At 42.9% G+C, this 24,948-nt stretch overlaps 11 protein-coding genes across 11 annotated transcripts; 6 read left to right on the top strand and 5 right to left on the bottom strand.

Moving 5' to 3' along the window:
* The first annotated feature begins 26 nt into the window (after positions 1–26).
* On the top strand, positions 27–2,290 carry K450DRAFT_219329 (uncharacterized protein). The gene is made up of 13 exons (XM_051585348.1): positions 27–62; positions 124–171; positions 392–567; positions 633–721; positions 783–843; positions 906–1,014; positions 1,077–1,182; positions 1,251–1,348; positions 1,420–1,478; positions 1,550–1,639; positions 1,714–1,841; positions 1,904–1,993; positions 2,068–2,290. The coding sequence occupies exons 3-13, from the start codon at positions 504–506 to the stop codon at positions 2,167–2,169; spliced, it is 996 nt and encodes a 331-aa protein (XP_051449333.1). The 5' UTR covers positions 27–62; positions 124–171; positions 392–503; the 3' UTR covers positions 2,170–2,290.
* K450DRAFT_219332 (uncharacterized protein) lies at positions 2,138–4,351 on the bottom strand. Its single transcript, XM_051585349.1, has 3 exons — positions 4,124–4,351; positions 2,351–4,060; positions 2,138–2,282 (listed from the first exon to the last, which is right to left on the bottom strand). Exons 1-3 carry the CDS (start codon positions 4,199–4,201, stop codon positions 2,232–2,234), a joined length of 1,839 nt encoding a protein of 612 aa, XP_051449334.1. The 5' UTR covers positions 4,202–4,351; the 3' UTR covers positions 2,138–2,231.
* Positions 4,352–5,838: 1,487 nt separating this feature from the next.
* K450DRAFT_219338 (uncharacterized protein) lies at positions 5,839–6,283 on the top strand. Its single transcript, XM_051585350.1, has one exon. The coding sequence runs from the start codon at positions 5,919–5,921 to the stop codon at positions 6,183–6,185; it is 267 nt and encodes an 88-aa protein (XP_051449335.1). The 5' UTR covers positions 5,839–5,918; the 3' UTR covers positions 6,186–6,283.
* Positions 6,284–6,699: 416 nt separating this feature from the next.
* K450DRAFT_195410 (uncharacterized protein) lies at positions 6,700–8,861 on the top strand (the record flags this gene model as incomplete). The annotated part of the gene is made up of 9 exons (XM_051584500.1): positions 6,700–7,044; positions 7,112–7,521; positions 7,594–7,689; positions 7,754–7,929; positions 7,998–8,071; positions 8,138–8,319; positions 8,390–8,628; positions 8,696–8,743; positions 8,809–8,861. 9 exons carry the CDS (start codon positions 6,700–6,702, stop codon positions 8,859–8,861), a joined length of 1,623 nt encoding a protein of 540 aa, XP_051449336.1.
* Positions 8,798–12,220, bottom strand: K450DRAFT_219350 (uncharacterized protein). Its single transcript, XM_051585351.1, has 15 exons — positions 12,136–12,220; positions 11,957–12,073; positions 11,745–11,876; positions 11,572–11,678; positions 11,423–11,501; positions 11,100–11,339; positions 10,911–11,028; positions 10,762–10,841; positions 10,553–10,684; positions 10,122–10,488; positions 9,957–10,048; positions 9,761–9,880; positions 9,381–9,674; positions 9,097–9,313; positions 8,798–9,027 (listed from the first exon to the last, which is right to left on the bottom strand). The coding sequence occupies exons 1-15, from the start codon at positions 12,184–12,186 to the stop codon at positions 8,957–8,959; spliced, it is 2,217 nt and encodes a 738-aa protein (XP_051449337.1). The 5' UTR covers positions 12,187–12,220; the 3' UTR covers positions 8,798–8,956.
* Positions 12,221–12,286: 66 nt separating this feature from the next.
* Positions 12,287–14,641, bottom strand: K450DRAFT_219354 (uncharacterized protein). Its single transcript, XM_051585352.1, has 8 exons — positions 14,472–14,641; positions 14,143–14,401; positions 14,017–14,070; positions 13,542–13,946; positions 13,227–13,477; positions 12,885–13,159; positions 12,685–12,799; positions 12,287–12,606 (listed from the first exon to the last, which is right to left on the bottom strand). The coding sequence occupies exons 1-8, from the start codon at positions 14,609–14,611 to the stop codon at positions 12,519–12,521; spliced, it is 1,587 nt and encodes a 528-aa protein (XP_051449338.1). The 5' UTR covers positions 14,612–14,641; the 3' UTR covers positions 12,287–12,518.
* An 82-nt stretch (positions 14,642–14,723) lies between these two features.
* Positions 14,724–16,124, top strand: K450DRAFT_219360 (uncharacterized protein). The gene is made up of 5 exons (XM_051585353.1): positions 14,724–14,996; positions 15,072–15,126; positions 15,199–15,326; positions 15,397–15,475; positions 15,558–16,124. Exons 1-5 carry the CDS (start codon positions 14,796–14,798, stop codon positions 15,971–15,973), a joined length of 879 nt encoding a protein of 292 aa, XP_051449339.1. The 5' UTR covers positions 14,724–14,795; the 3' UTR covers positions 15,974–16,124.
* Positions 16,125–16,197: 73 nt separating this feature from the next.
* K450DRAFT_219365 (uncharacterized protein) lies at positions 16,198–19,436 on the top strand. The gene is made up of 10 exons (XM_051585354.1): positions 16,198–16,960; positions 17,025–17,358; positions 17,434–17,533; positions 17,610–17,765; positions 17,828–17,906; positions 17,976–18,113; positions 18,182–18,505; positions 18,562–18,881; positions 18,952–19,055; positions 19,119–19,436. The coding sequence occupies exons 1-9, from the start codon at positions 16,289–16,291 to the stop codon at positions 19,037–19,039; spliced, it is 2,211 nt and encodes a 736-aa protein (XP_051449340.1). The 5' UTR covers positions 16,198–16,288; the 3' UTR covers positions 19,040–19,055; positions 19,119–19,436.
* K450DRAFT_219368 (uncharacterized protein) lies at positions 19,369–20,331 on the bottom strand. Its single transcript, XM_051585355.1, has 2 exons — positions 19,774–20,331; positions 19,369–19,701 (listed from the first exon to the last, which is right to left on the bottom strand). Exons 1-2 carry the CDS (start codon positions 20,205–20,207, stop codon positions 19,464–19,466), a joined length of 672 nt encoding a protein of 223 aa, XP_051449341.1. The 5' UTR covers positions 20,208–20,331; the 3' UTR covers positions 19,369–19,463.
* Positions 20,332–20,333: 2 nt separating this feature from the next.
* Positions 20,334–23,741, top strand: K450DRAFT_219372 (uncharacterized protein). The gene is made up of 13 exons (XM_051585356.1): positions 20,334–20,503; positions 20,566–20,708; positions 20,778–21,303; positions 21,367–21,473; positions 21,543–21,679; positions 21,758–21,915; positions 21,975–22,316; positions 22,388–22,488; positions 22,549–22,721; positions 22,799–23,010; positions 23,078–23,188; positions 23,258–23,389; positions 23,453–23,741. The coding sequence occupies exons 1-13, from the start codon at positions 20,360–20,362 to the stop codon at positions 23,531–23,533; spliced, it is 2,367 nt and encodes a 788-aa protein (XP_051449342.1). The 5' UTR covers positions 20,334–20,359; the 3' UTR covers positions 23,534–23,741.
* K450DRAFT_219375 (uncharacterized protein) lies at positions 23,565–24,729 on the bottom strand. The gene is made up of 5 exons (XM_051585357.1): positions 24,492–24,729; positions 24,248–24,400; positions 24,119–24,183; positions 23,918–24,040; positions 23,565–23,837 (listed from the first exon to the last, which is right to left on the bottom strand). Exons 1-5 carry the CDS (start codon positions 24,561–24,563, stop codon positions 23,696–23,698), a joined length of 555 nt encoding a protein of 184 aa, XP_051449343.1. The 5' UTR covers positions 24,564–24,729; the 3' UTR covers positions 23,565–23,695.
* Between the last annotated feature and the right edge of the window lie 219 nt (positions 24,730–24,948).

Here is a 24,948-nt window from a genome sequence, read left to right on the forward strand (position 1 = left end):
TGAGCGACTGTGAGGCTATCTATAAGTCTACGTCAACAGTTGGAGGCTTTTGCAAGAATAAGGTAATTTATCCGAATTTTGCCCTGAAAATCTGATATGAGATATTTACATGATCACCCTAAGGTTGGAGACAACATTCTTGCGGTATGCACTGGAACGGAAGTCAAGGAAATAGATTTGGATAAAGCTCTTCAGGCTGGTCCTCAGCCCGGAAAGGTATGTGTTGTATTGTCATACATCCATCAGTAGATACTGGAAAGAGTAATGACGCATTTCTATCTCAAAAGATGAGCAGAACCGGTTCTTCATCATCCGCCTCCACACAGCTACAACTAGAGCATACTGATCTAGATACAGACGACGAGATGGGAGCGGACAGACATTCTCTGACTGACAGTGTAGATAATCGCAAGCAAGGCAAGAAAAAAGATCAGCATGCTCAACATAGTAGAGCGGCAACACCCGTGGCCAAATTTTTCCAGGACGATACAACCGGTGAGAAGATGATCAGATCGTCCAGTTTTGACAACTTGCAAGAGACATTTAAGCGAACATTGAAACTGAATGGTAAGCGATATTTTCTGTGGGCTGTATATATAGCCATTGAGGCTAATTTTGGACATATATCATAGTCAAGGACAATGCTGATCCAGTTGGTTATCGATTCCCATCGCCTTTTGGAGGAGATAATAGCCATGAGCTGGACGCATATGAACGCTCTGTAAGTAACCTGTTATGCAGACGCCAAAAATGCTATTCTTTCTAACTCTACTATTGCTTAGGTGTCGCTACGTCGAAAAACAGCTGCAACATCCGCAGAAAGTCACCCCCAATTTCCTTTCTGTAAGTACACGATCACTCGTTTTGAAATGAAATGTCGTCTAAATTAGGTTCTCTTGCTTTAGACGTGGTTGGTTGTGACCCCGCGGATGGAAAGCCAAGTGCTGTCATATGGCAGTATGGCCATGACCGAGCTGTTGCAAACTACTATGGCTGCCATGCTAAAACGTCCAGGTAAATATGAAACAGAGAGAAACCCATCGATACCTACCCATCTAACGACCGCCGAATTCTAGAGTGCACTTTGATAGATTTGGTCAAAAGTTTGGAGCTGGAGATATGAAAGGAAATCTTTGTCTTTGGCGATTTGACACAAGCTCGCAAGCTAGCAAACCGTACTGGGTTGGTATACTTTTATGATTCGGTATTGCATGGGCTGCTTTATAATAACCATATAATCTGCTGTTCAGACCTGGAACTGTCACTCAAAAGCAACCAGAGATTTTACATTCTTGGACTCTAGTAGTTTAATAGCATCTGTAGGCACTTCATCGGCCCTTGCCAGAAAGTAAGTGCTGCTACACCTGATTTCAACGCATGGCGTATATGGAAAGCTAATGTATCGCTATGTGTATCCAGTAAGCAGCATGTCTGCCTGTGGGACACATTGTTACCTCCACAACAATCTTTGATATGCTGTAAGCATCATGTACCAGAGCAATTACATCTTTATATCAATTTCAATCGTATTAACCTGGCCTTCTGCTAGCTATACCTGCACATGAGCTTGGTGCTTACGCTGTATCGTATTGTTCACCTTCTCAACTGTTGTTTTCAGGAGGAAAAAGTGGAGAAATTGGTAAGTAACTGATCATCTCTTCATCGTCGCTTGCTTCAGAGAAGCTATAACTTAATTCTTATTGCTTCCTCTAGTCGTGACTGATGTACGTCAGCGAACAATCATGCACACGTTCCAAGGCCATCAGTCAAGGATTAGGTCCATGACATTGGATTCGGAAGATGGTTTATTGATAACCGGGTCTATAGAAGGCGACATGAAGGTAAATAACTAGCGATTGTTAGGCGTATATTTTGACCTAGATAATAATGGTTGTTTGTTTAGATTTGGGATGTCAACACCTTCAAGCTGCGACAAACAATTGAAGCACAGCCGAAGAATCGATTTTTATCATCTGGATTCACCAAGATACCCGTAAGTAAACAACACAGTATCCCTTCCGCTCTCGTTGGAAATGCTTCTTAATAAACTGGTCCCTTCTATTACAGCTAAAATCGTATGGTATCACCCAGATATCAGTTGGTGATGACAGTTACATATTGGCATCGGGTCCATCCGGAATCACTCGCAGCAGGATAGAAGTCAATTAAGCTTTGCTTAAAGCATTTTAACAAAAACGAAGAAATAAAAAATGTAATTCTATAAATGCCAATTATGTACTAAGATTTGCAAGGTTTGAGATGGCAACTTCGGCCTCAACAATCTGCAAGAAGTTACCAGTCCGTTTAGTTACAATTGATCACTATATTGACTTTCCTGAGCAATACATACCTTGATGACTTGCTTCACTTCCAGTCGCTTTCTGGCATCAGCGACCCATCCACTTGCCAACTTCTTGGGCCAGCCGGTTAGCTGATTTAATTCTCTTGCTGCGCTGTCCAAATCATTTTCTCTCAAATGATACTCTGCACGAGCTAAGCGGGCTTCGATATCTTCTCCAGAAACAAGTCCATGCTTTCTGAACATAAGCTTGCTGAGAGTGATCGATATCATATGGGAGAATATGCCTCCATTTTCCGAAATCAGCGATGACTGTCGCACCTCGTCAGCAAGATAATTAAATCTTGCCCGCAGTTCTGAAATAGACTGTACGCCTTCAAACTCAAGCTCGTGAGGAACGCTATCTAGAACAGTCTCCATCAGCTCCTTGTCTGCGCCAGTGGCCGTACTTGCTAACTTTCGCAATGCCGAAAGTTCATGTGAAAAGGATCGCATACATCCTTTGTCAGTGGCTTTATCGAGAGCTGAGATAGCCACAGTCAATCGGTGTGAATAGCTGGCATTGTCGATCAACAATGCAGTTTCATAGGCGTGCTTTTCGAGAACAGCCAGACGAGCTACCAGGTTGTCCAATCCTCCTAAACGGCCACCTCCTTCGACTTCCACTTTGTTCTGAACTTGGCGAGTATATGATTTGTCCAATGTCTCTTTTTGATCCGCCATTTGAGCTGATTTCTCTATCATGAACTTTTGTCGCTCTTCATCTATTTGCTTGGTCAGCTTGGCATTAAATTCTGCAACCATAGCTGCTCTCTCTTCGTAGAATATATCAGACAACTCTCTTTCCTTCTCTCCAACTTGCCCTTCTGTGTACTTTTGAGCCACGTAGATCTTTTCGTTATAGCCGTCCTGGACCATGTTAAAAATATGACCTAAAGCTTCGAGTCTCTCGGATGTGCGCCGAGCTCCATCCAATACATCTTGGTGCTGTTCGTATATCCGGTTAAGCTTTTCGTTTATCTCTAAGAGCTGTTCCTCCGCATCCCCCATTGCTCCTCGGCCATCGTCTGAAAGTTTTGACTCATTCAGTAGCTGTGTAATATCTCCAAAAACGCGCTGTATTCTTTCAATATCATGGTGGTTTAGTGTGATATCGGAGAGAATGATGGGTTCCATGGCTACGTCCGGTACTATGCGTACAATGTCCACAGGCTGCTCCTCCAAATTGGATGTACCCAGCTGAGCTGATTCGGCGTTGGTCAGGTTGTCCGCCTTAGAAATTGCTGGAAGCTTCTCTTTGCCATTGAGTGACTCCGTTCGCTTTTTCCGTCTGGGAATAGTCTGTTCTATGTTTTCTTTATCCTCTCCAGTCGGCAAGGTAGGCATTTGTGAGGATAATTTAGGAGGCTCTGTTTGACCAGTCAATTTGGCGTAGGCGTCATGAAGATACTCATAGCTGTCTGAAGTAAGACTTTTGACCTTCTCTGTCATTATCTCTTTATACTCTTCTGCTTGTTGCTTCAGTGATACTGAAGAACCGCTAGAAGTATCGGCTTGTTGCGTCAAGTGCTCGGCAAACTGAACCGCTGATTGCGCGCCAGGTACATGTTGAACGAATGTTTGTCGAAAGGTTTGATCGCCTAAAGAGTAGTAGACTGCCCCGCAGTACGATACCGCTACGACAGAACCAGCCAAAAAGATACCAGTTACTACCTGGCCAGTCCGTGATTTCTTGCCGTCGGCATTGGTTGTCTGCAATCTCTGTAGTGGCAACTTGTTTAATCAATTCGCCCACTGTGTTTTACACTAGAACAAGTGGCATACCTTGGTTATATACTTTCCAGTTGGTCGCACCGGGATCCGTGTGGATCGCAAGTTACTGGCTGTAATGGCTCGGAGCATGTCAGTCAACCAAATCAAGTTACTAGACTTAACTTTTTACTTATAATTTGCGGAGCCACAGGGGATAAAGATGGGTTTTTTAAATTTTTCAGCTGTTCTCAGTCTTTTCAAAACTGAGGTATGGTAGAACGCATAAGGACAGGCTTATCGGTTTGTAACCTCATTAATCACTCAATTCATCTAGAAAAGTAAGTTCCAAGAAGTCTACTGGCTACACTCTTCCAATCCTTACTGTTCCCTTCTTAAAATATAAAGAAATTTTTATTTTTGATAGTACATCAAAGGGTCTATTCATCAGTTCGATGATGAACGTTCGTCAACAAAATGCAATTTCACCGCGAATATTCCCTACAAACAAGTATTGACTACATTCATTCATGTAGGCGTTGTCGCTCCATGACGATCACCGTTTGCAATATGAGATGAAATGCGCGACACAGTAGGTAACGCCAGATATCTGTAGCAAGAGTGTGCAGATCGGCCTATCAAAATAATACAGCTATAACATAGAATGCTATCAAATTTGATGGTACAATGTCGACTTCAAAGCAAAGAGAATTATACCGAGACATCTTCACCGATTTGTAGCTTAGTTACAACTTTCGATAGTAGAAGCATCTCCTCCATAAGCAGCAAGAACACCACTTGTAAAAAATAAAACGATATACGTCCGGGAGCATTCAGCTCCTTGGGACAAGACAGTACGTCAGCTATACCAAACCTCGGTATACTCTTGGGTTGCTTAAAATAGCTTTAATAATAATAACTTTCTGATTGTGAGAGACTGCTATCATTTTTTTGTGCTACATCGCATTCTTTTCATCCTACTGCTGCGCCAAACACATGATGAGTGCTCATAGACAAGACGTTATGACTCGCCAAGTGTGGCCATGCCTGTAAAGCTATCATCTGTAGTTACTGGATAGCGAAGGTTTTATAGAGGTTACTCTCACTAAAGTTGATAACCGTTATTCAATCAAATGATCCACATGGATGTGTTGCGTACACATCATTTGAATCTTATAATTCTGGTGATACTTTGAAAAGCATGGCCAAAGAAGTCGCTTACGGGCAAAATACGCCCAAAACGGCAGATGTCCTTGGTCTATTCTCAGGGCAGTACATTATGCAAATTGTCACGAAGTTAGGCGGCTGTGTACTCCCAAGTCAGTTGCAGACACCTTGAGACACACTATTTTATACATACATGGTAATATTGTTGTTGCCGTTGCATCGTAGAATAGAAACCTTGCTAAATTTAATTCCTGCAATGCTGACAAGAATTGTTAGTCCCAATTTTGAAATATTTTTAGATGGGAAGGGGTCCTCCACGAAGCGTAGGCGAACTTATCCAAAGGCACTCGTTGATTGAAAATGAACATATCCCTTCATAATAATGCACTCAAGCTCATGCACTATCGACACACAATTCGATATTCATCATGTCGCCAAATTGTCACTCTGGCAACCGCAAATTTGCTTTCAAACTAACCTGCAGGGTAAGTACAGAGGGAATGATTTCCCAGGTTGAGCCCCACAATTAGCATGTTTGGTACGGGAGTGTGTTTCAAAGTCTCATTGCTGCGTGTCTATAAAAGACAGAGTCAGGAAACAGGAGTTCCAATATCTCCAACACACACCAAGGTAAGCTATACAATACAAAGTTACATCACTTCTCACTGTTCTCACATTGTTACTATGAAATTGCAGTTACAAAATGGTTAAGGCTCTCACCATCACTGTTCTGGCTACTTTTGCTGCTTCTGCTTATGCTGCAACAGTCTCCAACCCTCATTACCTTTGTGGATGTTTCCAGCCGGATTTTGACTACGGTTGTTGCTCTGAGCTTAAAGGCGTTTTTGATGGCTTGAATTCTTGCGCCTTGCCTCACACCGATGCTAAACTCAACGCATTTTCGTCTTGCTGCAAAAAGATTGGCGGCAAAGAAACCAAGTGTAAAACTATCTACTCATCGGATCCTTAAATGTATTCTGGTTAGCACTTGCGATGCCGCAGAGTCACTGAATAAACTCATATGTCACTTAAAGCAATAAAGCGAACAATATGCCTTCTATAGAGGACTTCTGTGTGGGATTTGTGAATTATCCTTGATGAATGACACTCCCATATCGATACAGCGGTCGAGACGGCTTCGAATGGGTTGACTTTATTTTATCCATTACGTTTTGATGAACTCTTATATTGCGCCTTGAGTTATTTGATACTCCCGTTTCTAATATGTTTTTAGCGTTCCTTCTATTTCTTTTTTAATATCGTTGACGTGAGTATACCTGGCGTATACACGAAAGATTAACTTCTCCAGCATGGCTTTTTATCACTGTTGAACGATATAGCACCAACACTCCCGTAGCGCATACAAAGAGTTTATGATCCTTCAATAACTGAGCGCGGTTTTTTAAACCAACGACTCCTCCGAAAGTCACGAAAACGAGTCACTGACCCTCCAGACCCTGCTCGCTTTGCTTTCCTATTCCACAATGCTTGCTCTAAGGACAGCAACGCGCTACGCATGGCGACGCCCTCGCAATATTGGACAAGTGCGCTTGTTCACCAATGCTCAGGGCTACGATGCCATTGTGCTGAATGCTTCTTCGGATAGCGGACGATTGTCCTTAGCAGAGAGCCAACTTATTTCCCAGTCTACGCGAAGCACTATTCTAGAACAGCTGAGCGTTTCTAACTTCAAGAAGGCCGGCGATGTTCGAGTTCTTTACAATGTTGGTGGTGTCAAGCAGGTTGCAATTGTCAATCTCGGCGATCGTAAACAGCTCAATCAAGGTGACAACTTGGAAGGCAAACGCTTAGACGCTGCTAGAACGGCGGTAAGTTTGCCACCTTTTCCTCAGTAACTATCCTATGAGGTTAGCTTTTATTAATTATAGTGTTTAGGCTGCAATTGGTGTGAAAGCCCTTCTCAATCAGGACGTTCAGAGCATTGGCATCGATATCAGCACCAGTGCGCATGGTGCAGCTGAAGGTGCTACCTTGGCAACTCATTCGTTTGATCGATTGAAAAACCCAAAAAGCAGAAAGCCTGTCGTAGACATTGGTCCGTTTTTGGAAACGATTGAGAATGTTGATCCTTTCTTGACCTGGGAAACAGGTCAGATATATGGTGCATCTCAAAATTTGGCTCGCTCGCTCATGGAAACACCAGCAAACTTGATGACCCCCAAAATCTTTGCTGAAGAAATTGCATACTTACTTGCTGGCCTGGAAAAGGTCGAAGTTATTGTCAGAGATGAAGAGTGGGCTTCTAGACAAGGCATGAATTCTCTTATTGGTGTGGCAAAGGGAAGGTATGTATAAATGTTTGACTAGCAGCGAAAGAGTTGTGAAGTCAACATATGTCTAATTCGATTCATGAACAGTGAGGAACCACTTCGCTTTTTGGAGATTCAGTATAAGGGCGGAAAAGAAGGAGATGCACCACTCGGTCTTGTCGGAAAGGGTGTCACTTTTGACTCGTAAGCTTTCATGCTATCATCATCCTTCACATTTTCTTGTACCATATTGACCATATATTTTTAGTGGAGGTATTTCTATCAAACCCTCAAACAACATGGCACTAATGAAGGGTGATATGGGTGGAGCTGCAACCGTGGCCGGCGCTTTGTATGGTATTTGCAAACTTGGTCTACCACTCAACGTCACTGCTGTCACTCCTTTGTGCGAAAACATGCCATCAGGAAGAGCAACAAAGCCAGGTACGCTAAATGGCGCTATAATATAAAAATGTGAGAAATGTATCTCAACCGTTTTCACAATTTTGTAGGAGATGTTATCAAGGCCATGAACGGTAAATCCATTGAGGTCATCGACACTGACGCTGAAGGCCGATTGATTCTGGTAAGTTTAGAGCACAAGTCTGTATGTTCGATTCTCAAACCGATATTGGAACTAACATCCTGTTAGGCGGACGCATTGTACTATTTGAGCTCTCAACACAAACCTCATAGCATCATCGACCTCGCTACACTGACTGGTGCCATGGATGTTGCCCTTGGTAATGCTTTTGCTGGTGTATTCACCAACTCTGATAACTTCTGGAAGCAGCTTGATGCTGCTGGTCAATTTATGTCAGACCCATTCTGGAGGTAACCTTGTTTAAGGCCAAACTTTTGTTTTGTGAAATTGACTTGATAACTGATCCATAATGCCACATAGAATGCCTTTGAACGACGCTTACCTGGAGGAAATGACCAGCTCAAGCGTTGCAGATCTCAACAATCTTGGCTTGGGTAGGTCCGGAGGCGCATGCTCAGCAGCTATTTTCCTTAAGCAATTTGTGAGCGGCATCGAGAATGCTATTCCCAATGTCAGCGGAAACCCAGAGCTTGATGATGCTGTTGAACAAGCCGAAAATGAAGAGAAGATTGCCTGGGCCCACATAGATATCGCTGGTGGTATGTTAGATGGTTTTACTTATCAAGTTATACGAGCAATATGGTAACATTAACCCTTCTCGATTAGTAATGGATTCCAAGCATAGTAATGGATACCATGTCAAAGGAATGAGTGGTAAGTTGTCTGACCGTACCTGCATCGAGACGTTTGCCTGCCCTTTATTAACAACTAGAACCCAGGTCGCCCGACAAGATCTTTGGTGGAACTTGCAAGAAGCATTGCCTCCAAGTAATACACATAGCATCAACACTGAGACAAAGCAACCGATATAATAAAACGCAGTTTATTCAGGAATTACGAGGTTATAAATTTGCCTTCTGTCTCTATCTATTTGTCATTGTCAAGTGCTTGTTCAATTTTTTGTACGACTTCTTGTGCAGCTACAGGGATTCTTGTTCCTATATTTTCGGAGAATACATATTAGCATAACAGTAGGACAATCAATTCAGATGGAAGGAAAGCCTTACCGGGGCCGAAAATGGCGCTGACTCCAGCATTGCGCAAAAAGGCATAATCCTGCTGAGGAATAACACCACCGCAGACAATCAACTTATCGGTGGCTCCAAGCTTCTTCAATTCTTCGACCAGTGCAGGTACAAGAGTCTTGTGACCAGCAGCTTGTGAAGAGATACCAACGACGTGAACATCAGCATCAATAGCCTGACGAGCTACTTCTGCAGGGGTCTTTATTGTATGTTAGCATAGCCGAACATAACCCCCCCCCATATCATTTGGTGAGATGTTTGCTTACCTGGAAGAGAGGACCAACATCAACATCAAAACCTAGATCGGCAAATCCAGAAGCGATGACCTTAGCGCCACGATCATGGCCATCCTGTCCCATTTTGGCCACGAGCATACGAGGACGACGACCTTGATTCTTAGTGAACAGATCCACTAGCTTGAGGGTTTGGTTAACGTCGTCATGGTCACCATACTCGCTTCTGTATGCACCGGATACAACTCGTGTAGCAGGCATGTGGCGACCCCAGACCTTTTCCAAAGCATCTGAAATTTCTCCAACTGTGCATCGTTGCTTGGCAGCCTATTTTTCAAATTTATCAATATGTCAGAATAACATTGACTGGAAGAAAGAAACAGACAACAACTACTAAAAACACGTTTACTGACCTCGATAGAAAGAGCAAGCAAGTTGCCTTCATTTGTCTTTGCGCTTTGCTCTAAAGCTTCAAGGCATTCCTTTACTTTTTGTGCGTCACGCGTTTCACGGATCTTGTTGATACGATTAATCTATAGTAGCCCCACAAGCATTGTTAGTAGTCAGATAACAGCATATGTAGTAGTAGTTTTCAAAGGCTGGCCGTACCTGAGATGTTCTGACAGCGGTATTGTCAATAGCTAAAACGTCAATGGCATCCTCCTTTTCCAAACGGTACTTGTTAACACCAACGATAACCTCTGCAGAGATGAACATACAACGTCAGAACACACACATAGAAAATGGTATATATCAATAGTCATAGAGGCATACCTTGGTTGGAGTCGATTCTGGCCTGTCGCTTAGCAGCACTTTCTTCGATTCTCAGCTTAGGCATACCACTGTCGACAGCCTTGGCCATACCACCCATGGCTTCAACCTCCTCAACAATGGCACGCGCAGCGTCATACATCTGATTTGTCATGCTTTCCATCATATAAGATCCACCCCAAGGATCAGCCACCTTGGGAATCATAGCCTCCTCTTGCAAAATCAATTGGGTATTTCTGGCAATGCGTGCACTGAACTCAGTAGGTAGACCAATAGCTTCATCGAACGAGTTGGTGTGCAACGACTGCGTTCCACCGAGGGTTGCAGCCATTGCTTCAATGGTGGTACGGATGACATTATTGTAAGGATCCTATGGATAGTAAGGTAAGACAGGGCTTGGTCATCACATATAGACCGCTCGAAATAATACTAACCTGTTCTGTAAGTGACCAACCACTAGTCTGACAATGTGTTCGAAGAAGAAGAGATTTTTGAGATTTGGGGTCGAATTTTTCCTTCACCATATGAGCCCAGAGACGTCGAGCAGCGCGCATTTTGGCAATTTCCTTTAGATTTCGGCAAATGAATGTCAGAAACGCCTCGGTGTGGAGTGGCATTCTCCGCAAAATATAATAAACCTTACCATGTAAAAGTTCATACCGATGGCCCAGAAGAACGAAAGTCTTGGGGCAAATTGATCCACTGTCATGCCAGCCTTCATACCTATACCGTACTTTAAGTGAATATGACATGGCCAAGACAGCAACTTCATATCTGATTCATCAGTGTTACCTGTTCTGATGTACTCCAATCCATCAGCGATGGTGAAAGCCATTTCCAAAACATTGTCAGCACCAGCTTCTTGCATGTGATAACCAGAAATCGAGATAGAGTTGTACTTTGGCATGTTCTGTGGTGGACAGAATTCTCATTGCTTAGAGGTAGTCCTTCCGTATATCTGATGTAAAGTTCGCAACGTACCTGTGCGGTGAACGAAAAGATATCACCGATCAAGCGCATGGATGGAAGGGGTGGATAGATGAAAGTGTTGCGGACCATAAATTCCTTTAGAATATCATTCTGAATGGTACCCGATAACTCTTTCAACTCTGCACCTTGCTCTAAGCCTGCTACAATGTACATAGCTAGGATAGGAAGTACTGCGCCGTTCATAGTCATAGACACTGACATTTTGTTCAGCGGAATGCCATCAAATAAAATCTGGGGTAGAAAAGCGGTGGTTGGACAAACAAGGTCAATTTCGGTTGAGTCAGACGATACAAATTTAGATAATACCCGCTTACCTTCATATCCTCAACAGAATCAATGGCCACACCCGCCATACCAACATCACCAACAACGCGAGGATGATCTGAATCATATCTGTGAAAATGAGCACGTACTGATGATTAGCTGGTCCTTTGACCTTGCATACGACAAAGAACACACATACCCTCTATGAGTTGCAAGATCAAAAGCAACCGATAGACCTTGCTGTCCTGCAGCCAAGTTTTTGCGATAGAACCGATTGGATTCCTCTACCGTACTGAATCCGGCATACTTTCAATAGAACATAAAGTTACGACGCGATTGCGTGATGGTTGCTATACCGAAGCTACACCTTACCTGTCGGATAGTCCATGGACGGGATGTGTACATGGATGCATAAGGGCCTCTGGTATATGGAAATTTACCCGGAATCTCTTCTTCAATGTCTGCAGTATCACTTTTAGTATAGACGGGTTTGACGTCCAAGCCCTGATGGTAGGGAAGCGCGTTAATACTGGGCCAAGGGTAGAAGATCCTGTTGCAGGATACATAGCCGACAACTTTCGTACCTCTGGGGTGTGCCAAGTCAATTTTTCCTCGGGGTCTTTGCCTTTCAGCTCCTTCTGTGCCATTGCAGCCCATTCAGCATGCAATGGGACTTTCGGCGGAACCTTCACTGAGTATGCCTGAGGGTGATAGTGAGTAACAATAGGGAGGAAAGTTAAGTAACAATAGAAAGACAGCCTACTCTAATGGAGCGCTTGACAGCAGCCAAGCTCGTAGAGTGTTTCCAGCTCATGACAGCAACAAGAGGAACAGAGAGTGGCACCCCTCATGCCAATTCCCACGATGTAACCGTATTTTTGCCAGGGCTGAGTTAAAATATTTTCAAACCGAGGTATTCAATTCAATGCAGGAAAGATATCTCAGACTGACTGACCAGAGATGCTCTTTGCAAGTTTATTTTGACTGTACATTACTACTATATTACTTTCTATAGTGTGTGGGTATCCTCACCGTTTTATTTATTTACTTTCATCCGCTGCTGCTTGATTCGCTCTGGAGTTCCTCCAAGTCCGCCTATAAGAACTTCATTATCATCTGCTGCTCAAACACCTTTCATTGAGAAAGTCAATATTTCCCCACCTGGGATCTCGTTCGTTTCAAGCCTGTTGTCGCTTCCTTGCTATATTCTAACACCGCACCGGGTAAATTGGATCTGAATAAGCCAAGTCAGTCCATTTCAACTTGAAGAGAGGATTATATTATAATAAGCGTTCAATTGCGAGTATCAAACCTTCTCATTAATTTCGCCGTAAATCCCATTTTACGCTGATCAAAACTCTTGAAAGTGTAGCCTTCCGTTCGAATAAATGCTTTCATTTGTCGGTCTACGTCAATTATTTTGGTGCCTTTAAATTCAATTCCTCATTACATTAGGCTATCACCGCTCCAGTCATTTCAACAGAAAAAGCTTATTAAAGGTTTAAACATTACCGTGTGCTGGTAATAGTCCTATGTAGTACTTGGTGACGTAGAATTTGTCGTGTGAGAGGGATTTTTCATGATCTAGATCATGGCCATTGTTGCTAGGATATCTGGAAAACTCGTTAGGAGTGGTATCATTAAATGCAACATCCTGAATTTCATCGTTTGAAAGATCATCATAAGTTTCATCGATCCTATTACACAATGGATGTGCAATCAAAATCTGAGGCATGACTTCCAGAGAGGTGATCAGCTTGCGTAATCGGGATTCCATTCTACCACACCTTTAGAGCAATTTGGTAAATTACAGGATACAACACTAGAGGATGGTATGCTTTTGTATACACTTGCCATGCCATGTGAGCATTCTGTTCGCTTGAGCAAAAACTGACTCGAATGTAATATTTGTAGAGCTTGAAAAAGTCGTGTTCCATAAAAAGATCTTGCCAGCTTCCAGTTCCAAGAATAATAGTATCAACAATTTTAGAAGCTCGGTTGAGTTCGGCTAGCAGTATTTTTTTGGTGCTGTAAGAAACATTATGCGTTGAACACATGGCTGGGTATGCGGGAGTCAGGATCGGCATGATGTGATGCTTATTCGACTGTGAATTGTCGTGGTAAGCACATGGATCAGATACTCTCAATCAAACTTCAGTAACCAATTACCTTGGAATCCCATGCATCCCTTCCTTTTACAAGATATTTTAGGACCACTGGACTTGGCCATGACCACGTAAAGAATATTCTAAAGAAGCGCGATATAATTGTGGCCGGACAACCATTTGGATATAGCTGGCAAACTCTCGCAACAAGTATAGCCCAGGCTACTCCTCCGAAATAACCGATTGCGTTGGAATATATAGCCCTTCGTTTCGCCCAAAGTTTAATGCACTTCAATGCCATGCAAAATGTTTCAACATTGGGAACAAGTGACAGGATTTCGGTGGCTGTTCTTGGTCCGTTGGCCGTACGTACACAGGATTCGTCAATTTGCTGCATTGTACGTTCATCTGATAAATCCAGATTAGCTGGAACAGTAGGCTGCCAGAGTCTTGCGTATATGAGATCAATCTAAATTACAGACAAGTCAGATGAATGTTATCACACACCACCTGGTAGAAAAAACAAAAAAAGTCCATACATGAATTCCATGGAAAATCATTTTGATTACAGGTACAAATGCTGAAGTCACAGTCTAGCGTTCAATGATAAAATCGTTAGAAAAAATCACATTGCTTGCTTACTCAACATCTATAGTTTCAGTTACCGTGAGTTCCTGTACTCCTTCATGTTTCTGTAGGATTGGCGGCAACGAATGAAAAAAGATTTTTTGCGTAATGTGTTGCGGGCAAACACACAAAGTATCTATATCGCTTTCGTCCGTGTGCGCACCTAATCGATAGCTACCATAGGTGAAAAGTTTAGCAGCTGTATTTCTTGCCAGTTGTTCAGAATTCGTAAGTTTGGCTGTGACAGCATAAACAAATTCGTTTATAATCATATCAAGTTCGAATAACACTGTTTTTCTATTTTCATCAAGTCAGTTATTAGCATTGGTCCGAATTTAGCGATACGCCAGGGATGTGGACACAATACCTGAGTTGTGCTTTCTTCTCTGATTCAATCATTCCTTCTCGCGCTAATACGTCGGTTAGAGCTTCATTGAGTTCTAACTCTCTTTGCGTCGGGAGCGCCTCTGACACCGGTGGTGTTACTCCATACTGTACAGACTTCATGAACTGCTGCACTCTGCAAAAGATTTAGAATGTCGCAACAAGGTTGATAAAGGTTGTCAGCAACAACTGCAACAAAAAAAAGTCAGGTCACGTGAAGTATGGGATTCATCGTGAATTTTCCCTGTTTTGAAGTTTGAACAGCAAGATCTCAAGCTTACATTCACAAAAAGCTTAGCCATCCAACATGACGGACAAGCTACCTCCCAATCTGTTAAAGCTATTCGCGCCACGTCCACCTCTTCCATATATACCACCATTAGACAAAGATCCCAGCAAAAGGAAAGGTCTACAGATCAGTGGCATTGCGCAATATACCGATATGCTCAAGAGCTACGATTCAGACTATGTACCATGGAAGAGCATAGCAGAAAGAAAAAAGGAGAAGGTGAAGATTCAAGTTGGATGCTGAAATGTGTTACACTATTTTCATTTCTTCACTAACATGTTCATAAACAATTAGATGGAAGCCAAGAAGAAAGCTGCGGCAGAAGCAGTCGAGAAGGGTTTGGCAACCTGTCAGTGATTTTTTCGTGTCCTGTCTCGTTTCAGTACATTGGACCATCGCCTAACCATCATTTGTTCTACAGGGAACCCAGAATCGGACGAAAAAATCATAGGAGACCCGTTCTGTGTCCTTTTCGTTTCACGCTTAAGCTATAACTTGACTGAAGATGACTTGATGCGCGAATTTGATACATATGGACCTATCAAAAATGTACTCACACTTTTTATATCAACTTGCCTCTTCAACCTACATTCTCGCTTACAACAATTTGTTCTTCTAGATTCGCCTTGTCCGAGATATAGACGGCAAATCAAAAGGCTATGCCTTCATTGAATTTGAGAGGGAGAAAGACATGCGAGGTAATACTTTTTTTTTTTTTTGGCTGCTTAGCACGCATACTACAATTGTCTTACATGGAATGTTAACTTTTCGTCCATGCAGCGGCTTATAAGGATGCGGATGGATTAAAATTAGATGGTCGTCGAGTACTTGTCGACGTTGAACGTGGAAGAACTGTGAAAGGCTGGAAACCTCGTCGACTGGGTGGTGGACTTGGAAGTACACGATCTGGCGCACCTGATCACAACGCTCGCCAATCCGGCCGAAACGGTTCATCTGCTGGTGGCTCTGATCGATACAAAGATCGAGGTGGCAGTAGCTCGCATGGCTATAGCCGTTATAACGGCAATCCTCCACGATCAAATCAAGGATTCAACGATAGACGAGGAAGGGGTAGCAGATCTCGCAGCAGAAGTCCTCGTGGTTACCGTGACAGGGAAGATAGAGATCGGTACGGTGGAAGAGGAAGAGATCGTTCAAGAGATAGATTCGATCGAGGATCTCGAAGGGAACGCTAAAATCTCCATTCAATTACGGGGAAAAACACGTTGCCGAGCGACAGACCGCTTTCTTAAACTATTGAAATCTCCCAAAAAAAAATCCCAACCAACCTCTCATTTCTTTCTTAATAAAAACTACAAAAAAAAAAAACAACAAACATGTTACAACATTGGTGTTCCATGTGACATCTTCTTACACTGGTCTGACGTGTGGGCACACTTCTTTTTGCTCTCCAACCAACCAGTGTCCCATTCACCGAACCCTAATTGTCCGAGCTCAGTTTATCAAACTCAGCTAGGCCATTCTTACTGTTCTAACGTTAACTTCCCAATATGCTTGAAGAGGACAATTTGCAACAAGAAACCAATGTACCCTCTGAGCAATCGCCCAAGTCGACAGCCGAGATGCCACATTCTGGAGAATCGAATCCTGATAGCGGCTCTGAAGGCTATGGGAGTCCAAAAGTTTCGGAGACGTCTGTGCACTCTGACAAAGTGTCGAGCCCAGAGTCAGCTATCGAGGATCAGCTAGGAGAAGTGCAGCTTTCGGACACAATTCCCTCCAATCACGTACAATCGCAGTTGAGTACTCCAGCAATGTTACAAGTTCCAAATGACAGTGCTGAAGATCAGAGTCAACCGCACTCTCAGGAGCAAGGTGAACAAGAACGAAGTCAAGAGGCTTCTTTGGAGCAAAGACTGGCGGAAAGTGTAGCGATAAGCGCCCCACGAGTGTCATCAGCAAACTCAGGAGCACCTATTCAAAGGACCAGCTCGTTCAGCGCCAACCCGATCAAGACAAGCAAAATCAATGCCAAGAATATCGCAGCAAATACGCTGGGGCCTCGGGAACAGGAAGCTGCCGACGAACCGGTGTTACGAGGAATACATCATCTTTTCAACAACCGCTTCACACAGGCTAAAAAGTTATTCGAGGAGAAAGCAGATACTGATCCTCTCTATGCGCTTGGATTAGGCAGCATGGCCTTTTTGATTGCAGCAATGGTAAGGAACGGTTATTTGGGGGGAAACAGGTACCGAGCTTAAATAACGGATTTGGTTATACTAGAGCGCAAGCGAACATGATATAAATGTGGCACTGGAAACTTTGGCCAACGCATACGCCATCGCCAACGCACAAATTAGCGCGACAAAGAAGCCATTTTCTCAAGTATTTTCTACCTATTATCGCAACATGACTAGTACCGGCCTACCCAATGGCCAACCTCCAACCACTCAACAAGACATGCAAGAAGAAGCCCGATCTCAGTCTGACTTTTTATCCAATGGCACCATGCGAGCACATGTGATAGTCGCAGAAAGCTGTCTGCAAACTGCTATTTTACAATTACTCCAAGAAAGCATCGTCAGCTACATGAAAGGGGCTCTCAATCTCAAACGATGTAAGTTTTTTTTTTTTTGGGTGTCTCATGCCAAACAAAATTTAATAGTCTTCTCACACCCTTTTGCGTTTTCAGCCTACAAGAGCTATAATTTAGCCTGGATTGAGTACAAAAAAATGGGGTCAGAAGCTCACAAGCTATTGGATGAAGACACGATATCTGGTATTCAGTTTGGGTAGGAATTTCATTGTTTTTTTCATACCATTCTGATGCAAACTATTGATCTAAATTCAACTCTATTTTTAATGCAGCATTGGATCTATTCATCTTCTGCTGCCTATGCTGCCACCGAAAGTTCTCAAAGTTGTCGCGGCTTTTGGATGGACTCCCGATCGACCACTCGGACTCTCGATGCTGAGAGAGTGTGCAGCTCATAAGAGAGTTCGTGCTCCCTTGGCAGCATCAATGTAGGTTGATCAAAAATATTAATGCAAACTGATACGGCAAGGATACTCAAATGACATTACAGGCTCCTGGCGTACTATTCTATATTGACAACATTTGCGCCTCAAGTCCTTGCAGCCGACAATATACAGCCAGCCATTGAGGTAATTTTTTTAAGCTATGCCAAACAAGTCATTGTACAGAGCATGACATTGAATCAAAAAACACTTTAGATCCTCTTGGAGTCACAGCAAGCGTATCCAAACTCGTCGTTTTTCCTATTCTTTGCCGGCTATACTTCAAGATTGACCAAGAACATAACGTTAGCTACTCAGTCATTCGAATTTGCAAAAGATATCGCACAAGGAGAGGTGAGTTGAAAGGATGTGTAGTAAAAGCCACTGAGAATGCTTTTAGCTGATGCTTACGTCCTTCATAGCTGGCGGAGGTGGAAGTGAGATTGTTGAGTCAGTACGAGTTATGTTACAACTATTTAATGTCTGCTGACTGGACAAAGGCTGCCACTGCTTTTAGCGAACTGCAAAAGGAGAAGTACTGGTCTGAAGCTTTTTGCAAATTTGCGTATGGCGCTTGCTTGGAAATTTTGGGTGAACGAACGGATGCTATTTTGGCGTTTGCTGAAGTTCCAAGCTTGGTGCCTGCTAAGGCCAGAAGCAAAATGTCAGGTCTTGACGCCTATGCCATTCGAAAAGTCGAAACCTTCCAAGAAAGCGGATACCAAGATATGGACCTCACCATGACCGTAAGTGTGAACTCTACCATTGTTTCAAGTGTGCTCTTATTGACATCACTTTATAGGCACTGGAAATCCTCTGCATCAACAATTTGTTCTGTATGATGGAAACGAAAACCTTGTATGACTGCTTGAAGCATGTAGACAAGGCTCTGGAATGCATTGCGGATCGAGAGAAGCAAGAATATGAAATTCGTATGAGAGAGCTTGCCCCTGGCACCCCGCCGCCAAATTACTTTGATCAAAGAGGCACGCTCTTGCTCATTAAAGCTTCTATTCTCAATGCCTTGCATTATTATCGCGACAGCATCCTCCACCTGAATTGGATTATTGACCATGACATGGCCTACAAAAACGAGAAATGGATTGTCCCCTTCGCCTGCTGGTACGTTATGGTGTAAAAATGTCGCCTATTTGAGACGCCTTTCGCTGAAATTTTATCCTTTACAGGGAAGCCGGTGTCACTACTTGGGGATTAGACGAAAAATCAAAAAGTCTAGCGTTCTGGGACAGAGCTATCTCGTATGGCAAATACGACTTTGAGTACCGTTTGACTTTGGTTAGTGTTGTAGCTGTAACATCTGCTGTCGTCTGAACAACCCACTAACAACTTCTCGTACAGCGTCTCACTCTTGCAATTGATCGTGCAGAGGAGATGGGAGTTCAACGACTTGCTCCTAATCAACCAGAGAAGGGATTGAGTACCAATGGAAGGACCAGGATGACGAAATTGAATGCTACTCCTCTCTCTCCTGACGAACCTGCTGGTAGCGAGTAACTTCCTGTTGCAACTTATAATCATGCCGATTACATCGGCTATATAATTTTTCATGTATCTTACCCTATCCCCTTGGGTATGGTGACAAAACGTAGGCGTATTGACAAATTTGAAAGTTTACAATAATGTTTTTATGGAGAAGAAATTACGATTGTCAAACTGTTCTATATATTCACTGTTTTGGTTTGTCTATTCAGTCATTTTCTGTCGGTTGGCAGCAATGATTTTTTCCTCATGGTGAAGAGTTCTCTGAGTTTGCTTCTTAGCAGCCAGTGCTTCAAAGACATTAGTGATCTTTGATTGTGCCAATCGCTTTTCAGCTTCTTCTTGTGCTCGTATAGCATAAAACTCGGATGTTGACTTAGCATATGCCTGTCGTTCAGTCAGATTTTCAGTTACCATCAGATGCAATTGGTATTTAATAACACTAAAATTTGAAAGGTTGTGAGTATGTTTCAAGAACAGGTGTTTGCTTTGCACTGTAGGTAATCCAACTTACGCTTCACCATCAACTTGCGCTGGGTTCATTCCTGGTAGAAGTAGCTGACTAAAGTCAGTGCGGTTAATGCCGTCTGTGGTTTCGACCAAAAGCTTTGGTCTTTGTAGTTCAAAAGGATGGTCCTTGTAAAATTGGCGTCTCAATCGGTCTTCGGGATAAACGATGGAGCGTGGCTTTGGTGCCTTTGTTTTCAAATTCTTTTGCTTATGTCGGACACTGGTATGAACGGTCGGTCGATTGGCCTGGATAAATTGCTGTTCTGATGCAGACTGGCCGGTGATGTTGACTTCTGGATTTTGTGAGCGAATAATGGAAGGACCAGGAGGAACAGCATTGACAGCAGCAAACCACGTTGGTGGCTTCTTTAATAATTTTCCTTTCAGTAGCCGGGAGACATGCTTTGAAAGTTCTGCTGGGGGGGCTCGATATGCCATGGTCAAAAAGTTATAGGAACAAGCAAAATATTGAAATGTGCGGCTTCAGCCACCCACCTTGCCAACCACTGTGACTGTCTTTGTTTTGGGGGCAGCAAAAAATTCCAGCTCTCTTCGCAAAAAATCCTAACTATCCAACTATTGCCATCCTCATGCCAGCAAAAAAGGGTTCAACGGCAAGAAAGCCATCCATAAAGGCTAAAAGTGGAGCGAAATCAAAAGCTCCACCGAAAAAGAATGCTTCTGCTTCAAAGAAGGCTCCAACTTCCGTACCCGCAAAGAAGAAAGACCCAAAGGTGAGACCTTCAAACAGGTGTTTTCTATTTCCATAGATCACAAACTAAAATCTCAATTGCAGAAGTCGAAAATACCAGAGTATCTCGAGGTTCCTACCCTTGAGGACGATGATCTTGTTGTATCTGATGAAGACATGCAATTTTTCGAGGAACACGGTGACTTTACTGGCTTTTTGAAGTCCATGGACAAGAAAGCCATCTCGAAGTAAGTGATCCATTTTTTTTCTACCATCTTATCGAGCAAGTTATTACTTTATACTGACTATTCTACTAGGAATGATGCAATTGTCAAAAAGCCTGTTGCCCGAGCTCCTGCAGCATCAGTCCCCGAGCCAGCTGAATTGACAGCTTCAGAGGATGAAGACTCAGATCTTGATGGTGACGACAATTTACCTCCTCTCAGTAGTTCTGAGGATGAAATGGAGGATGTTGAAGATGAAGAAGACGTACCCGAAAGCGATGAGGATATGGAAGAAGACGATCGGTATGCTGGATCTGACGAAGAGCAAGATTATGAAATGAAGCCTCGAAAGGTCTCTTCAGAATGGACAAAGAAAGATAAATTTACAAAATTGCCCATCAAGCTACCCGGCGGAAAGTGGGAACAGGCAGCAGAAGACGAATATTCTGACGACGACGAAGAAAAGGAGGAGCCTGTGCCAGAGATCGATAGTGAGCTGTCTGAGATCGAGATGGAAGACCCTGTCGAAACTCTGGAGCCTAAGAAGAAAACATTCGTGGCAAGAAAAGAGGAGCTTGCTCAAATTGCTTCGACCATCATGGAAGATCCAGAATCCAATGTGAGTGTGCATGCATTTACTGAAGGCTTCTAACTTGTATGAATTAACGATGTTTCTTATCAGATTGGTTTATTGAGAACCCTGAAAGCTATTTCCGAAGATAAGAACCCAAAGGTTGCCCAGTTGGCTCTTCTGACCCAGCTCGCCGTCTACAAGGATATTGTTCCAGGGTAAATTTGTCATAGTGACTTCAACACATATCTCAACAGCCAGAAACTCATCAATTTTTCGCAACACAGGTATCGCATTCGCCAATTGACCGAGAAAGAGGAAGCAATGGAAGTGTCGAGGGACGTCAAGAAAGTGCGCGCGTTTGAACAAACATTGCTCGCCAGTTATCAAGCGTACTTGACTGATTTGGAACAAATTTCAAAAAGTACGTTTCCATGACCGCAAATTTTTAGCGTTTCAATCACATATTCACATCAAATGACATAACTAACGCTTCTTATAGGAAAACCAGCTGAAGACTCTGAAGATTTGGAGGATAAGAATGCAATGGTTGCAACGCAATGCATGTGTCAGCTTTTGACCAACCTCACTCACTTCAACTTCCGCTTAAACTTGATGACTGCTGTCATCGCTAAAATGAGCACTGTTCATTGGACTAAGGTATGTTACGAGCAAGCGCAACCTAAGGCTACTCAATATACTCACCACAGTCATTACAGACTGCAGAGATATGCTGCAACGCCATTATAGAGGTGTTTAGACATGATGAAACTGGTGAGGCTTCACTTGATGCTGTCAAGCTCATCTCCCGAATGGTCAAATCCAAAGGCTATCTCATCAACGAATCGGTTATCAACACCTTCCTCCACTTAAGATTGAAAGATGAATTGCCCCCCGTAGCTGATAACGATGGTGAGAACATGAAAGGAAAGAAGCGACCAAAGTCAAATAGACCACATATTTCCAAGAAGCAACGCAAGGTCATGAAAGAGAACAAGGAGGTTGAAAAGGAAATGAAAGAAGCCGAAGAGGTAGTCACGAAGGAAGAGAAGGATAAGACGGTTAGTGCTTTGGCTTTAATATCTATGGCGGTGTACTGAGCATATCGTTCTAACTGAAATTTGTTGAACAGCACACCGAAACACTCAAGCTTGTGTTCGCTTGTTATTTCCGTGTTCTTAAGCATCACCAAACATCTAAACTTCTTCCTGCAGTTCTTGAAGGACTTGCCAAGTAAGCTATTCGTTGTAACTTTAAATCACGAGTGAAAGGTCTCTAATCAGCTTTGAATAGGTTTGCTCACTTGATTAGTATCGACTTTTTCCGAGATTTATTGGAAGCCATGAAGGCGGTCATGCACAGCGGAGCGAACACTGAAGACAGTGAACAAGCACCACTTACGGCTGCAGATACTCGCCGACGACTTCTTTGCTCTATCACCGCCTTCCAGCTTCTTTCTGGTCAAGGTATGCAACATTTTTATGGGAGAGCGATACCGAAATATGGCTACTGACAACCCTTTTTTTTTTTTTCAAATTCTTAGGTGAAGCCTTGAATCTTGATTTACAAGATTTCTATACTGAAATCTATCGTCTGTTGCTTCCTATGTCACTGGATCCTCATATTACCGACGCTCCCGGCGGCCAGGACACTAATGAAAGTAATGGTTCTGCAAGACCTACTAAATCTGCATTGGAGTCAGAGGCAGAATTGTTGACCAAAGGACTTGAGCTCATGTTCCTGAAAAAACGTCATGTACGTATTGGATGCAACGAGGTTGGATACAGGGATCAAATTGCTAAATACATTTGCTTTATAACAGATATCCATTCCAAGAGCTGCTGCATTCATCAAGCGCTTCTCCACCTCAGCACTCAATATGCCAGACAACGTGATTCAACATTATCTCACGTTTGTAAAGAAACTTTTGACCGTAAGTTATATCGATTTTCATACATTCATCAGCTAATTTGTACTGACAATGGGTATTCACTTACTGCAGAGAGAACCAAGGTTAGACGCTTTGGTTCAGTCTGAAGATAAAGCTGGTAATGGTGTGTACTTGCCTACGCTTGACGATCCTGAACTATGCAACCCGTTCGCTACCAGTCTCTATGAACTATATTTATATCAGGTAGGTGCTCTAAATGATCTGTCGTCCGCTTCATACACGATCTAACCTATGATCCCTCAACAGAACCATTACGATCCCAATATTCGATCCCTTGCTAAATCATTGGCTGCCTTCCAACCGGTTGGCAAGATTGTCAAGGCATAAGCTATTAAAAAATTCATCACATTTATGTAAATACAAAAAGCACATTTAGAGCCAAGCAAACATTCTTTGTTTCATTTTATATTTGTAGAAGGTATCATCAAAAAAGTAAAATGCGTATTGACACGCAACAAACCATTGATCTGGGTAAAGGAGATGAGCATGTCAAGGCTTGAATCCCCATATTTCGAGCTCGACACAATCAAATTTGCGAGAACTGGTTAATGGTTCGTTGTCAAAGGTTGGACACTCCTCTGTATGCCCTCGTTCCAAGTCCGAGTGCAGCCATAGTCCGAATTTGCCATCTCTACATCAGCCAGTAAATGTTTGTTAATCTGTGTGACCTTGTCCGGCACGGCACCACCCCATAGTTCGACCGATCCTTACCCTCCACCGATTGCTACGAAGTCCGTTTCGCTCAAAACCATGTAATCATTCTTTCCCGTCCAAGGATACACTCTAACTGAGGCACCATCTTTTTTGGAGATATCCGTCGCTCGCCATAAAAAGCTAAGCAGGTGTCAGTACTATGTTCAGAAAATATACGGGATAATGGTAGATAGACCCAAGACATTGGTTGCACATTACCATTCACCAGTACCATAGTATGCGGAAGAAGGCTTTAAAGGCTCGTTCAGGTATCCTCCAAATATCTATGACCAAAATTATAAGGAAAATAGGACAATGGTTCGAAGGTTTCAGATTTCCAAAACAAACCTGATCATTGTCATCCTTGATTGCTAATATACAGGGGCCTTTCCCTTTCACTTTTTGATACAATGTAGACAGACTAATACCATGCTGGTCTAAGCTGTACAATAGCGTCCAGCTGGAAGTAAGTCTGAGTCGGACTGGTAAGTGCGGCCGCAACTATCAATAAAATATGAATTAAGAACTGGATATCCATCGAAATCCATTGAGGTTTGAATCTTCATGCTTGGTTGGTCCGTTAGTGACTTACCGCGTCCGCCAACGACTCCGTAAGGACGGGATCTGTGTCATGCCGTCGATCGAGTAATTTCAGTACAGGCATGATGTGTTTGTAAGAATGTAGATGATGATAGTCGAGCAACTGCTAGTGTTTTTCTAGTTGACTACTGAGTGACTTGTTGCTATTCGTCTGCTTGTAGTGAATGCGACAATCAAAAGTGAAGGGTAGCGGGTGAAAGTTCGGTGCTGACGGCCCAAGTTTCCAGGTTTTGGAAAAAAAAAAAAAAAAGTTTACGCGGTAAATTGCACAAACAATCAATCACCTTGTTTCTCAGATAAAAATTATTTTATGGATCTTGAAGAAGGCAGCAATGCAATTAACGATATGGTGTATATACTTTATTATTACAAGAAACGTTGATGTGCGTCTCATAATAGCAGAAGTATCTACAATAGAAAGCTATTCCAATCAGCGACACTTACTTGAC

The sequence above is a fragment of the Umbelopsis ramanniana genome (assembly GCF_025399195.1).
Source record: "Umbelopsis ramanniana AG unplaced genomic scaffold K450scaffold_2, whole genome shotgun sequence".
In the NCBI taxonomy this organism is placed as follows: Eukaryota; Fungi; Mucoromycota; class Umbelopsidomycetes; order Umbelopsidales; family Umbelopsidaceae; genus Umbelopsis; species Umbelopsis ramanniana.

Excerpts from the sequence above, each read along its gene's own strand:
- K450DRAFT_219372 (XM_051585356.1), top strand. The coding sequence starts at position 20,360 with ATGCCAGCAAAAAAGGGTTCAACGGCAAGAAAGCCATCCATAAAGGCT. Across the intron at positions 20,709-20,777 it reads GACAAGAAAGCCATCTCGAA|GAATGATGCAATTGTCAAAA; the intron begins GTAAGTGATCCA and ends CTATTCTACTAG. Across the intron at positions 22,317-22,387 it reads AGGAAGAGAAGGATAAGACG|CACACCGAAACACTCAAGCT; the intron begins GTTAGTGCTTTG and ends TTTGTTGAACAG.
- K450DRAFT_219360 (XM_051585353.1), top strand. The coding sequence starts at position 14,796 with ATGACGGACAAGCTACCTCCCAATCTGTTAAAGCTATTCGCGCCACGT. Across the intron at positions 14,997-15,071 it reads CAGAAAGAAAAAAGGAGAAG|ATGGAAGCCAAGAAGAAAGC; the intron begins GTGAAGATTCAA and ends ATAAACAATTAG. Across the intron at positions 15,127-15,198 it reads CGAGAAGGGTTTGGCAACCT|GGAACCCAGAATCGGACGAA; the intron begins GTCAGTGATTTT and ends TTTGTTCTACAG.
- K450DRAFT_219350 (XM_051585351.1), bottom strand. The coding sequence starts at position 12,186 with ATGAGCTGGAAACACTCTACGAGCTTGGCTGCTGTCAAGCGCTCCATT. Across the intron at positions 11,340-11,422 it reads ATTCTGTTGAGGATATGAAG|ATTTTATTTGATGGCATTCC; the intron begins GTAAGCGGGTAT and ends TTTCTACCCCAG. Across the intron at positions 11,029-11,099 it reads TCTTTTCGTTCACCGCACAG|AACATGCCAAAGTACAACTC; the intron begins GTACGTTGCGAA and ends TGTCCACCACAG.
- K450DRAFT_219332 (XM_051585349.1), bottom strand. The coding sequence starts at position 4,201 with ATGCTCCGAGCCATTACAGCCAGTAACTTGCGATCCACACGGATCCCG. Across the intron at positions 4,061-4,123 it reads CTGGAAAGTATATAACCAAG|AGATTGCAGACAACCAATGC; the intron begins GTATGCCACTTG and ends TTGCCACTACAG. Across the intron at positions 2,283-2,350 it reads AAGTGAAGCAAGTCATCAAG|ATTGTTGAGGCCGAAGTTGC; the intron begins GTATGTATTGCT and ends AACTTCTTGCAG.
- K450DRAFT_219329 (XM_051585348.1), top strand. The coding sequence starts at position 504 with ATGATCAGATCGTCCAGTTTTGACAACTTGCAAGAGACATTTAAGCGA. Across the intron at positions 568-632 it reads GCGAACATTGAAACTGAATG|TCAAGGACAATGCTGATCCA; the intron begins GTAAGCGATATT and ends CATATATCATAG. Across the intron at positions 1,640-1,713 it reads AGGAAAAAGTGGAGAAATTG|TCGTGACTGATGTACGTCAG; the intron begins GTAAGTAACTGA and ends TGCTTCCTCTAG.
- K450DRAFT_219354 (XM_051585352.1), bottom strand. The coding sequence starts at position 14,611 with ATGAAGTCTGTACAGTATGGAGTAACACCACCGGTGTCAGAGGCGCTC. Across the intron at positions 13,478-13,541 it reads GGGATGCATGGGATTCCAAG|TCGAATAAGCATCACATCAT; the intron begins GTAATTGGTTAC and ends GACAATTCACAG. Across the intron at positions 12,800-12,884 it reads AGGACTATTACCAGCACACG|GCACCAAAATAATTGACGTA; the intron begins GTAATGTTTAAA and ends TTGAATTTAAAG.
- K450DRAFT_219375 (XM_051585357.1), bottom strand. The coding sequence starts at position 24,563 with ATGCCTGTACTGAAATTACTCGATCGACGGCATGACACAGATCCCGTC. Across the intron at positions 24,184-24,247 it reads TCAAGGATGACAATGATCAG|ATATTTGGAGGATACCTGAA; the intron begins GTTTGTTTTGGA and ends TTTTGGTCATAG. Across the intron at positions 23,838-23,917 it reads TTCGTAGCAATCGGTGGAGG|AGATGGCAAATTCGGACTAT; the intron begins GTAAGGATCGGT and ends TGGCTGATGTAG.
- K450DRAFT_219368 (XM_051585355.1), bottom strand. The coding sequence starts at position 20,207 with ATGGCATATCGAGCCCCCCCAGCAGAACTTTCAAAGCATGTCTCCCGG. Across the intron at positions 19,702-19,773 it reads GCGCAAGTTGATGGTGAAGC|TGTTATTAAATACCAATTGC; the intron begins GTAAGTTGGATT and ends TTCAAATTTTAG.
- K450DRAFT_219338 (XM_051585350.1), top strand. The coding sequence starts at position 5,919 with ATGGTTAAGGCTCTCACCATCACTGTTCTGGCTACTTTTGCTGCTTCT.
- K450DRAFT_219365 (XM_051585354.1), top strand. The coding sequence starts at position 16,289 with ATGCTTGAAGAGGACAATTTGCAACAAGAAACCAATGTACCCTCTGAG. Across the intron at positions 17,359-17,433 it reads GGCTCTCAATCTCAAACGAT|CCTACAAGAGCTATAATTTA; the intron begins GTAAGTTTTTTT and ends TTGCGTTTTCAG. Across the intron at positions 17,907-17,975 it reads ATATACAGCCAGCCATTGAG|ATCCTCTTGGAGTCACAGCA; the intron begins GTAATTTTTTTA and ends AAAACACTTTAG.